The 13,154-nt window shown below is 39.6% G+C and overlaps 1 protein-coding gene across 2 annotated transcripts in view; it reads left to right on the top strand.

The window, feature by feature from the left end:
• The window catches only part of capn15 (calpain 15), a 54,974-nt gene that overhangs the window by 34,625 nt on the left and 7,195 nt on the right, over positions 1-13,154 (top strand). For both annotated transcript variants that reach the window (XM_088016293.1, XM_014988716.2), the window contains 7 exons: positions 710-918; positions 4,159-4,342; positions 5,523-5,746; positions 7,856-7,981; positions 9,016-9,168; positions 12,493-12,654; positions 12,733-12,968. In XM_088016293.1, the coding sequence (XP_087872419.1) occupies positions 710-918; positions 4,159-4,342; positions 5,523-5,746; positions 7,856-7,981; positions 9,016-9,168; positions 12,493-12,654; positions 12,733-12,968 (1,294 nt within the window). The remainder of the gene's footprint in view (positions 1-709; positions 919-4,158; positions 4,343-5,522; positions 5,747-7,855; positions 7,982-9,015; positions 9,169-12,492; positions 12,655-12,732; positions 12,969-13,154) is intronic.

Genomic DNA, 13,154 nt, shown 5'->3' with positions numbered 1-13,154 from the left:
TGTGATGAATTAAAGAGATTATAATAGCTATTCATTACTATTTTTAGCTAACTGTTTGGTTGTGACTGCATGGACAGAAATTATGGCCCCACAATCACAGATGTATCACTCTTGAAAAACATTTCTTTTTATAATATGTTTTTAGGACACCACTCCGATAAAGAAGTGGGATTTGTATCACTAAAATGCTCATATTTTAAAAATGACTGATAATTATTGATATATTTTTATTGAACAAACAGTGAAAAATTTAAAAAAAATAACAAACCCAACACTTCAAGGAATTTTATACTTCATTAGTTAGATTTTATCATGAAAACAATAAATCAGAATTTATTACAATAAATGATAACAATAAACGATACGATAAATGCCCACCCTGATTGTTAAATAGTTTTTGCTGTTTGTCTCTCTTTGCATCATGATGAATCTGAAAATCATCTTTCGACCCTCGACTTGACGTCCCGTGACCCCCTGGGGCATGCCGCCCCCTACTTTGGGAACCCTTGTTCTAATAAGTCTAAAGCTGATATTGTTAAAATAGTTCCTGCAATGTTAGCTACTAATATGATTCTAAAACAAATCCTGAAAGAAAAGAAATGAGATGCAGATGCAGAGTACCGTTTTCATGCTTTTTAGATGTTTGCCAAGCTTTGAGCGAATCCTCTCCAACGTCTGCCGTCTCTTTCTCTCCCTTGTGTTTTTCCAGAACTCTGTGAACTTTGTGGATGACAGTTTCCCCCCAGGACCTCGCTCTGTGGGCTTCCCCGAGGGCGACAGCGTCCAGCAGCGGATCAAAAAGTGGCTGCGTCCCCACGAGATCAACTGCAGCAACTTTAAAGACAGAGGTGTGAAATGGTCCGTCTTTCGCACCCCGCGGCCCTCCGACATCCTCCAAGGGCTCCTCGGGAACTGCTGGTGAGAATCCGGAAATGCATCCAAAACGCACACATTCCCAACAAATCTGCATCTGAAAACTGTCTGAAATTAGAAATAAAAGGTTTAGGAGAAGACAAAAGAGGCACCCAAACTAAGTGAAGGAAGTAAAATAGTAAAACTGAAGAAAATAAAACAAAATGAAGAGTAGAACTGTGGCTGGACAGATTCACCGGACGCACTGCAAAAACACTAAATCTTACCAAGTGTTTCAGACTAGTTTCTAGTGCAAATATCTTAGTACACTTGAATTAAGACAAAACTAATGTACATGCAACTTTTTAGCAAGATTTAGTGGCTTGTCTTAAGTAAGTAACTCCTTAATAGTGGTCAAAAAGTTCTAGTTCCACTGGCGCCGTTACCTAGCAACGCCAGCCCAGCCGTTACCTAGCAACCGAGTTCTAATTCCACTGGCAGATTATTTCATTCATAATAAGACATTTTCCCACATTGTAAGTTAACTTAGCTGCCAACTTTTTAATCAACATTAAGGATTTGTTTACTTAAAACAAACTCTTATATCTTGCTGAAGACTTTCCGGTACTTGTAAGTAATTTTCTTATTCCAAGCGTACTAAGATATTTGGACTAGAAATTAGACCAAAATTACTTTGGTTAACTTACAAGTAACTTTTCGTCAATATATAGGAGCTTTTTTTAAGTCAATAATTCTTGAATATTGAGGAAAAAGTACTACTTCCAATTATAAGAAGACATTTAAATTGTAAGTAATCTGTCCATTAAAAGTGTCAAATTTGGATTATTTGTTATATAATGACACTTTTAATGCAAAGTTGACACTTTGAGTGGATTTTTAATTCAACTTTCAATGCAACATTGCATTAAAAGTGTCATTATTTACCAAATAACACTTGATGAGAACAGTCATAAACATTTATGAAGACTCCTTCATGTTCGTCACAGGGGTTATGTCATGTTTATGATAATAAACTAATACAAATAAAGTGTTATTTTTGTGAGTTAGTTTCATCTTATTTCAAGTGTACTAAGATATTTCCACAGATTTTGTGTTTTTGCAGTGCAGAGAGATTATTGGGGCACATCCTTTATCTGCGTGCCCTTCAGAGGGCCTGCTGAGTGTTGCCATCTTCCATCTTCCTCCACACACATAAAGGAACAGTTAAATGTCCAAATCCAACTTTCCACTTCATCACCAGGACACAGGTTATCAAACATCGCCCTCTCCAGAGGCAAATCGGTTCTGTCGCGACAGGATGTAACCCCGATTCTCACGGTCGAGGGAACTACTGAGCGCTCCTCACCTTCGTCCTTGGAAATGGTCGCAGCTGAACTTCACAATAACATCATCCACAGGCTGCAGACGTTTTTACTCTGACCAGCTAAAGACAAACTCGTTTAGAGCCGGAAATGTTGCATAACCCTCTCTGAAAAGACAACTTGATAAATATCTACCAGATGGAAAAGTGAACACTTTGATTTATTTTTTTAATGTTTTAAAACATTTACAAAAAATGTTTTAAAACATTACAAAATTGATAAATATTTTTTAAATGAGATGTTTCCAACGTATTACGAACATAAAATATCACTGATGCTTGTATCATTTTGTTGTGGAAATTTAATGCAGTTTATTCCATAAAAAAAGCTAAAATCTGCATTTATCTGTTGGTTCTGCACTTTTTTAGCCAAATTAAGAGCCATTGTGGAAGGCGGCACACAGAAACCCTTTTTGCTGCTAAACTGAATAAATCAACAATAGATTTATTTGGAATAGGCCTTTTCCCTAAAATAAGCATTTTGGCCATTTTGTTATTTATTAGCTATGTTTATCATAGCTAATAAATAAATAAATAAATTGGCCAGTGTAAGCCAGTGCCTTATACTGGCTAACTATGTTTATCATACTGACTGCGCATGCTACCGACTGCATTTAGGCTAACGCTAACATTTTGATTCATTTTAGCTTTACTCTGATGTTTGCAGACTTAATGATGTAAGTCCATGTTAGTCAGCATGCTTGTGATTCTCCACATGCTATCGATTACATTTTAGCTTACTTTAGCATTGATGCTAATTTTTAGCATAAGAACACTGGGTTCCCACCGACGGGCAGGCCCCGTTTAAATTTCGTCAGAAATGTTCTAGTTGTTTTTAATCTGTTATTCAGGCTCTTCTTCCATCAGATTGGTGCAAACTGCTCTTCTACTGGGAACCTCCGGTTATTCATGGAACGTCTTTAGAAATCTGAATGTGGATGCTAACATTAGCATTTTGGACATGTTTAGCATTGAGATTATATTTAGGCTTGAATAGCTGTGCTAACAGGCTAACTCCTTTTAGCACTTTTGAACACAACAGTAGTTGTTTCCAGCATCCAATTATATCATTTTTGGGGGTTTTTGGAGCAGAAAAATGGCTTTGTCGTCCATAGATGTTGTTGCGGATGTCACATGTGCGTCAGATTTATGGGTGTAAAAGAAACACAAGAATTCAAAGGTTCCAACTCTGGACTTTTGTTTAAAAAAAGAAAAAAAAAAAACTATTTATTGCTTTAAAATTTTTAGTGTTATTGATTAATCGTAATTGTAGCGTTAAAGTCCTGGTCGTAGTTTACTTGCTCCTGCTTTGCTTCATTCACAGGCTGCTTCAGTAGACCAAACCGCACTACTCTGGCTTTGTCATTTGTAAACTCGGTTTGGAAAATCAAAATACTGTTTGCATAGAAGTTGGCAGTGAATCAGATGCATACAAGACTAATTAGATTTGCTCATTGACTCAAAGCTTCCTCTCTGTTTTTTGTTTCTTCTGCATTTTTCTCTTTGAAATAAATTCCTCGGAAGTCATGTTGTCCCCTCTCACCCCCCCAAACTTAGAAGAATTACCATTTTCAGATGGATCTGGGTTTTTGATGAACTCATTTCTCGTGCATGCTAATGAGGAGTTGAGTCTCTGCTGCATGGCAAATTAGCAGTAAAGGGGAGTTAACCAGAAGGCGTGCAGGCCTGACTCTCAGAATGCAATTGATTTCTGAATGAGGAGAAATTATGCAGAAAGATTCATAACTGCTCAAGGTACAACTGTGGAAAATATTTTAATGCAATGATTATGGTTTAATGGCTGCTTCTTCCTGTTGTTTCCACATCCATCCGTCAGTCACAATCTGCTCTTCCCCTCCGTCCTCCATGTTGCCGTTTCATTTTATTTTATGCTCCAGGTGACTGACGGCTCTTTGTGTTTCCAGGTTCCTGAGCGCGTTGGCAGTGCTGGCGGAGCGGCCGGAGCTGGTGGAGAGAGTCATGATCACCAGAACCATCTGCCCGGAGGGCGCCTACCAGGTCCGGCTCTGCAAAGACGGGACATGGACCACGGTGCTGGTGGACGACATGCTGCCCTGCGACGATTACGGATACCTCCTCTTTTCACAGGTCAGGACCTCAACGGAGGGATGGATCCATTTTCAATTATTAGAACAAAGCAAAGAGTACAGTTCCTAGCAAAAGTGGGATTTTTTCTTCACATTTTACCACTAAAAACATTTATGCAATAGATTATCATAAAGTACTTCATAATTGTTTATAATGTGTATATTTTTAAAACTTTTTTTCAACATTTTAGTTCAAAAGTAAATTGTGAAACATGGTAGTGGCAGCATGATGCTGTTTTGATGCGTTTTTTCAGCAGGGACTTTAAATCTCATCCGAGTTGATTGAAAAATGTAACCTGTTAAAAGCTGCATCAAGTAAGATGTGTTAAAATGGCCTACTTAAAGTCCCGATCTAAAACCAGTTACAAATCTGTGACAGAAATAAAATAAAAAAAAAGTGGTTTAAATATGATCTCCATCCAATCAGACTGAGCTTAAGAAAAAAAAACTATATATATACTGGATATACTATATAAATATTTAGAGCATTTAATTTTTTAAAATGATTTTATAAAGATAAAGCCTCCTAAGAAGTGGAGCATTAATGTTTATAGTGACTCAGATCCATTTTATATAAAATTATTCTTTGAATATCAGCATACTAAATTAGAAGTCCGCTGGATTCCTTAAACAGTTAGCATACCTTCCAGCTAAATCAAAGTTTGTTTTTAATGATTGCATCATAAAAAACGTTTAAGAAATTCTTTGCAAAAGCCCCTGCATCACCTGGGGGAGCCCTGCAGAAACCAGAGTATTTATCTGTGGTGCTGAGATCAAACCAGCTCATTATTTCACTTTTATCACAAGCGAAGCTCCAAGGACCCCTCAGCAGCAACGGCTAATTAATCAGCAATGACTCTGCAAATAAAAAGTTATGGAGTATGGAAGTAGTTAATAACATACAACATACCTGCTGGAGGAAACTGTTCATCTCCACAGCAGGTGAACAACATTCCTTATCGAGATGTTATCTTGTAGAAACTGTGTTTGCACAATCAGGCACAACAAGGAAATTCCTTCGCCATGGCGACAGAGTATGTAGGGAGTGGTACCTTTTATCTGCATATCGTTTTCATAAACCTTTGTACATGTCATTCATTGACAGATTGCCTGACTGGAATTAAAAAATTCCACGAAAACAGAGATAACAGTCACTCTGTTTCCTCCTGATTTCCCTCCAGGCTCAGAGGAAGCAGCTCTGGGTGGCTCTGATCGAGAAGGCCCTGGCCAAACTCCACGGGTCCTACTTCGCCCTGCAGGCGGGGCGCGCCATCGAGGGCCTGGCCACTCTGACCGGGGCGCCCTGCGACTCCCTCATGCTCCAGGTCAGCTCCACTAATCCCCGAGAGGAACCCATCGACACCGACCTGATCTGGGCCAAGATGCTGAGCTCCAAGGAGGCTGGGTGAGAGCTGGGCGGGGCTACTGACCGCACAGGAAGTAGTTCATGACGCTAATTAAGATCCAGGGTTCCTGCAGGTGCTGGAAAACCTCAGAAATGCTTTTCAATTGGGCGACAGAAGACATTACTTCAAAGTATCGACCCTTAACACATGACGTCACGTTCTCCAGAACTCCGCCCACTGGATGGAGTCAAAACAACCAATGAGCTCCTTTAAAGTCTAAAACCAGAGATCTGTAACATAATATCGCTTCTATTTAGTTGATTTCACTGTAAAATGGTCATAGGATGCTGTGACAGACTAGGATGTAAACCAAACTTTTCATTTTATTTCATAACTATTAATGAAGAAAAATTTATAGCAGCTGTTAATAATGACTGTTGGCATACTATGTCTTTAACAGTTAAAATTTTACTTGTAATGTCTCCTTTCCTCCTCATAAAAATATTTAAAAAAATAACAATAATAATGACTGTTAAATCGCGTATTTGCAGCAAACACTTTTTACAAGGTAAGAAGATTAATGTTCATGTACTTTATAAGTTTGATTAGAAAGATATCATTGCATTATGGAGAAGGTGCGTTAACTATTAGTAACCATGGAGACAGTGTCGCACCTTCATGTAGCCTAGCATGTATGGGAAAAAGTGGTTAGCATCTCGTCTTTTGGACGTCTTTAAGTTTTCTCCGGTGTAAAGGGAAACGCTGCTTATGACATAGTGATATAAATCATGTGGTGTGAATTCAGGCAGAGTAATTTGATAAACGCGTCAGGAGGAGGAGGTACGGGTCGGTTTCTAAGCTAGCTGTTTCCAGCCTTTGTAAATCCCGCCGTCTATGAGCCCCGACCAGGTGAGTTACGTTCAGAGACAAATTATCTGAACTCGAACAAGAAAAAGCCAAGAATAAACTGGCAAAAACAACTTTGGAAAACAGTTTCAGTCGCTCTGTTCAGTACTGTCGTCCTTCACTTCCGGCGTCCATCATGGCGCCTCCAATGATTTAGTGACGTTGCTGCAAAGGGTCAGTAGAGGGATTATTAGTCAAAGTCACGTTGCGTCATCCGCCGTTCTACTGCGCATGTTTCCTTCAGAAGGCAGGCAAGAATATTTTATTCCATCTAATTAAATTATTTACAATCAGGCTAATAATTCAGAGATTTTTTTGTAACTTTCTTGTTCAATAAATTCAAACAAAAGCCGCTCGTCCAGTTGGACGTTCCATGAAAAGGACAATCTGAGTCCACTGAATTATTGGCAGCAGTATTTTATTCCACCTAGGAAGAAAAAATAGTTGAATAGAGAATCGCTGGGATGGAAAACGGAGACAGTACACAGTTAGCTGCATCAGTAACTCTATCAAGGGCTCTGTCCATGAAAGAGACAAGGTTAAATACATAATTATTGGGGCATCTGGGTCCTCTGTGGCTGAAGAACAGAGAGAACATGGAGTTACTGGCAGCAATAACTCATCTGATGGCTCCTTCCAGGAAGGTGACACGTCCAGGCGCAGAAACATCACAGCAGGCGAGAAAACAACTCGCTACTGTCAACAATACCAGCAAATAATAGATAAATGTACAGATAGAGAGGAGTAGGAGCAACTCTAACTACAACCTAGTCTGTCTGCTGGGAACTTGTTCACCTGATAACTGAAAGATCTGCCTCCTGTTTTATTTTAACTCTTAAGAACTGGGAAGCCTAAAAAAATATATTTTACATAATATCCCCCATTTTAATAGCTATAGCTGAAAGTCATCTGCATTAACAATAAAGATTTGTTCAGTGTTGACTAGTAAGTTTACATAATTTTCACAAAAAGAGTGATCCCGACAACCGAGCCCTGAGGAACGCCAGATGAACAGACTGGTATTAGTGAATAAACCAGCCGATCCCTGCAGAATTATCGAACTGGACCAGTTTTGCATTTTTCAAAACGAGATAAAACTTTTTAGCTTAACAGTTTGGATGCTCTAATAGAAACACACTGGGGCGATAAATCATGGTTGTATAAAATCAATATTCTGTTGTTTTCCGGTTTAAGCCTGTAATAATTAGCATTCAGCTAAGATCGGATCAAAGGATGTGACTGCATGTGTTTTTATTTGTTAGGTTTCTAATGGGAGCTTCGTGTGGAGGCGGGAACATGAAGGTGGACGACGCCGTTTATGAGTCCTTGGGTCTGAGGCCCAGACACGCCTACTCCATTCTGGATGTTCGAGACGTTCAGGGTTACAGGTAAAACCCCTCTGACTGCGCGGCGCGTCTTCATCCTTTGTTCTCCTTCTGTTGTTTTTCCACCACTTATTCACTGAATGGTGTGAAATGTGTTGCTTTCTCTTTGAAAATCCTTCTTCTGTTACTCGTGGACAAATGAGCTAAAGACTTGATCAGCCTTGAAAACAGATGCACATCACTTCACATTAATCATTGCGATCATTGGTGAATAGTTCATCACAAAATGAAAGCCTCTTCTGTCTCGAAAGAAGCTTAAAGTGCCAAAAATTATCACATTTAATCTGCTCAAGTGCCACATGTGGTCACTTCAATTTACTCTGAAAATAAAAGACTGAACAGCAAATCGTTTTGGTTTCAGGTCATTGAGGAAATTACAAAGACGTTTCAGAATTGATTGAATCTCCATTTGCTGATTCTCCATTTTGGGTTTTTATGATGTTTCTTAGTGAGGCGGTGGAACTAAAGGTGCATTCACACCAATTTTGTTTAGTCCGCTTTAATCCAAAGCTGGTCTGTTTGCCTAGAAAGTCCAGTTCGTTTTGGGAGGTGTGAATAATCGAACACTGATGTGGACCAAAAAACCCACAAACCGAGGTATTGGTTCGGTTGAAATGAACTGTGGTGCGGTTCAAATTCGTATGTGAACACAAAGTGAACTGGAGAGTGCTCTGATCTAAAGCACAATGCATTCTGGGTAAATGCAACCAAAACAAACATGCAAGTCTAACGCTAGCGGGAGAAATGGCTCCTGGATTTTTACCAAACACAAAAGAGAAATCCTACGACTGCTAAAATCCATTTGTCTTCGTTTGGTGAAGAAGGAAGTTGTCGGATTTCATGTTGTTTCCTTCAGTGGTTTTTAGCGCCCCCACAGGCGAGGAGGGGAACAGGTTTTCCAATTGGTTTAGTTGGTTTGTCTCATTTCGGAGTGAAAGCAAACCTCAGCAGATGAAAATGTAACAACTGTCAGTTACAGTCCATAATCGAACCGAGTCTATCAGGTGTGAAAAGAAGCTAATGAAGCTGTTTTGCAGGTTGCTGCGGCTGCGTAACCCCTGGGGTCGCTTCTCCTGGAACGGCAGCTGGTCGGACGAGTGGCCGGACTGGCCGCAGCACCTCCGGCACGAACTGATGGCTCACGGCAGCAGCGAGGGCGTCTTCTGGATGGAGTACACCGACTTCATAAAGTAAGAATGATTCTACATAAAGACACCCTGCTGTAATTTTGTTATTGTTGTTTTCCAGGATTAAACTTACACTAACTGGGTGGTGAAGTATAAGCTTCCACTAAAGTTTTATGTAGTTAATGTGTTTAAAGCTTCACTCTGCTTTCTCTGTTTTGGTTGAAGACATCAAAAGTGGCACAAAAAAAGCATCAAAGTCTTTAAAAATGCTTCAGTTTTCAATTGGGTATCTTCAAGGTTTTGAAAGTGCTTGATTTTTGTATAAAGTCCTTGAAAGTGTTGGGTTTTAAAACTGCACAGTTTTGTAATAAAATGAAATATAACATTTGGAAATTACTTCCAAATTTAGACATTTGGAAGTAATTTCTAAATTTAGAAGCCTAAATTTGGAAATTATCTATTGTTGAAAAGATATTTTCATAAACCAAATTTAAAAATTACCCATTTTTTTCTCAGACTGAAGTTAAATCAGACAATTTTTTCCCTGTTTTAGGTTAATTAGAATTAACAAAATTATTTTATGACATACAATTTTGTTGGCCAAATACTATCATAAGACATTATTATTAACAGTAATAAATTATATCATATAATAGTGAATAGAAACTGTCTTCTTGAGTTCATTTGTATTGTTTTTATTTGGAAAAGTTTGAAAACTGACCTTTAAATGTTTGAAAATGCCTGAATTTTACCGTGGGAACAGCGTAAAAACTTTGAGTGCAGGTAATAAACATCGAAATAAAATCACAGATTTATTCAAATTGACCTCTTGTGATGTCACAAGAGGCTTAAGGAAGCTTGTTCTTGGGAACATAGATTTTATTTTTACTGGTTTTGTTTTACAACTGTATTATGACACAAATGGAAAACCTGACCTTGACATGTTTACAGCTGGCTTTAAACGCTCATCTGTCTGGAACGGTTTGAAGAGCAGTGTCAACTTTAACCTTGACTTAATGTTCCTGGTGTCTTAATGAGCCATTTCTGCCAAACAAAACTCATTTAAAACTCAGCTGTCACATGACTCAGTGCAAAAATAGACAACTTATATAGACAATAGACAACTACGCTGCAGATACCTTTCCTTAGGACAGATGCAAAGATAAATCTATCTGTCACAGAATATCCACATTGTCTCCTACGAGTTAACCTGTTCAGAAACTCTGACCGCTGCCCCCTAGTGGCTCCCAGGAGTCACTGCATCCTGTTGAACCGATACTACATCAGGATTCAGGTTTGTGCAGTGAGCCATCATTTCTGTGGTATTTAAGTCACTCTGAGAACTGTGTTTTCTCTCTTCATAAAAGCTGAGTCAGTGTGTGTGTGTGTGTGTGTGTGTGTGTGCGTGTGTGCGAGACTGCTAATGCATCCCTAACCCACTTCTTCTTCTTGTGTTTACACAAACACTGTGCGGTCATAAAGGCAGTAATTCCCAGCAGCAGCAGCCGTCCCTTAGCGCTGAGGCCCGTAACAGCTGATGTCAAACAGATTCTTATTAGAAAAACATCTGCGTTGCTTTATGATGACGTGATGGCAGACATTTAAAAATCTCTGCAGAATTAATTTCCCAGCTGGTTTTCACACCAAGCAACATTGTTTTGGTGGATTTTTAGAACATTGTGTTCACTGAAAGTCATTACACTCACACACACACACACACACACACACACACACACACACACACTGGGATGTTATTGTATGATTTCGATGGTTGCCTTGGTTGCAGCCAGAGGCTTAGATTTGTCATGCCTCTCAGTGATTGTGAAATCTTTTCCGTATTGAAGTTAATCCGGTCTTTTAGTCGGATGAAACATTAAGTATCAGATTGCGTTTTTGTTTTTTTTGTCTGGTTGATCATGTGAGTCTGAATCTCTTCTTCCCATAAAGTTGACCATCTTGTTCCTGTTTGTCATAAAGCACCAGATGTAAAAAGCATTTATTCCCCTTCAGACTCTCGTTTTTCACGTTTCCACCTTAAAATTTGTTACATTTTATTGGGATTTTGTCAGAAACTAAAACACACTCATGCATATTTCTGAATTTGAATTTGCCCTTCTTTCTTTCTTTCTTTCTTTCTTTCTTTCTTTCTTTCTTTCTTTCTTTGTTTCTTTCTTTGTTTCTTCCTTCCTTCCTTCCTTCCTTCCTTCCTTCCTTCCTTCCTTCCTTCCTTCCTTCCTTCCTTCCTTCCTTCCTTCCTTCCTTCCTTCCTTCCTTCCTTCCTTCCTTCCTTCCTTCCTTCCTTCCTTCCTTCCTTCCTTCCTTTTTTTGTTTCTTTGTTTCTTTGTTTCTTTCTTTCTTTTTTTCTTTCTTTCTTTGTTTCTTTGTTTCTTCCTTCCTTTCTTTCTTTCTTTCTTTCTTTCTTTCTTTCTTTCTTTTTTCTTTGTTTCTTTGTTTCTTTCTTTATTTCGTTCTTTCTTTCTTTCTTTCTTTCTTTCTCCCTTTCTCCCTTTCTCCCTAACTCACTCCAGCTGAGTAGTTTAAGGCAAAGGGGTCCAAAGTGCGGTCCGGGGGCCACCTGTGGCCCTTGGGCTGATTTTGTGCGGCCCCAAACTGGAATTTAAAAAATGACACAAATTTGTCGAAAAATTAAAATTTTCAAAAAATTTATTTTGAAAATTTTAAAAAGTTTTCTACAAAATTTCTGAGTTTTTGGCAGAAATTTACTCCTTTTTCTATCTACACTTTTAAAAATCCCTTTTAAGTTTTTAGTCTACAATAAATACCAGGTGACTTTATTTGCTTGATTTTAGGTTATTTTTTGGTCCACGGCGACTTTAGAGTCTAAAATTTTGGCCCAAATGACAGAAAGTTTGGACACCCCTGGTTGAAGGGAGAAAGAAGAAACAATCATGAGTCTGTTTCTTTTTCACACGTTGAGTCCACCGCGGCTGTTTCGAAACGTTTCGGTCCAGACGAGAATGGCGTCGCCCCCGTTTGGTTCTGCTCCACATCCCTCCCGACAGACAGACCTGCTGCCTGCATCTGTTTTGACACTTTTGTCTCGGAAACTGTAAGAGCTTGTCATCTTGATGAGCAATTTGGCTCCACTGATGAGCATCAGGTGGACAGATACAGTTGATGTTGATCAGCGCTGGGATCCTGAAACCCAAAGGAGGCGATAAAACTGAAATGGAAAGAGAAACCCAGAAATGTTTGTCTGCAGATCAAGATTTAAAAGGAGATTGGAAAAACACAAGAATGTTAGAAAGGCAACTCATGATTATTTTAGTTCGATTCTGATTATTCTGACGATTAATCAATTAAAGATGAAAAATTGGTCAATTACTAATTTTCCAAACACGACTTTGTTTTTCTTGTCTTCTCCAGATACTTTGACTCAGTCGACATCTGTAAGATCCACTCCGACTGGCAGGAAGTGCGTCTCCAGGGCTGCTTCCCCAGCAAAGCCAGCGGCCCGGTCACCGTCACCGCCCTCACCGTGTTGGAGCGCACCGCCCTGGAGTTCGCTCTCTTCCAGGAGGGAAGCAGGTAACCTCACCCCCATCATCAACCCGTCCACCTCACCTGAGCTCCGTCTGACTCCGCCCCCTGCTGCTTCGTCTCCAGGCGCTCGGACACGGCCGACAGCCACCTGCTGGACCTCTGCATCATGGTGTTCCGCGCTTCGTTCGGCAGCGGCAACAAGCTGACCCTGGGCCGCCTGTTGGCCCACAGCAAGCGGGCCGTCAAGAAGTTCGTGGGCTGCGACGTGATGCTGGAGCCGGGGGAGTACGCCGTCGTCTGCTGCGCCTTCAACCATTGGCAGATGAACGTGAGCGGGACGGGAGCTCCGCCCACGCCCAGTAAGACTTCCTGCCACGATATTAAATTCTGATAAATTGTCCTGGAAGTTATCGTGATAAATGACAATATTGTTCAACCAAGAACACGTTCTTTCAATAAACTTTAAATTCTGATGAACATTTAACACTGGAAGACATTTTAAATATCCAAACTAAATAAACGAAACAGAATCATGATCACTGCAA

The sequence above is a fragment of the Poecilia mexicana genome, unplaced genomic scaffold, assembly GCF_051168715.1.
Source record: "Poecilia mexicana isolate PSO_F unplaced genomic scaffold, ASM5116871v1 scaffold_19, whole genome shotgun sequence".
NCBI lineage: Eukaryota > Metazoa > Chordata > Actinopteri > Cyprinodontiformes > Poeciliidae > Poecilia > Poecilia mexicana.
This window is presented reverse-complemented; position numbering and strand designations above follow the sequence as displayed.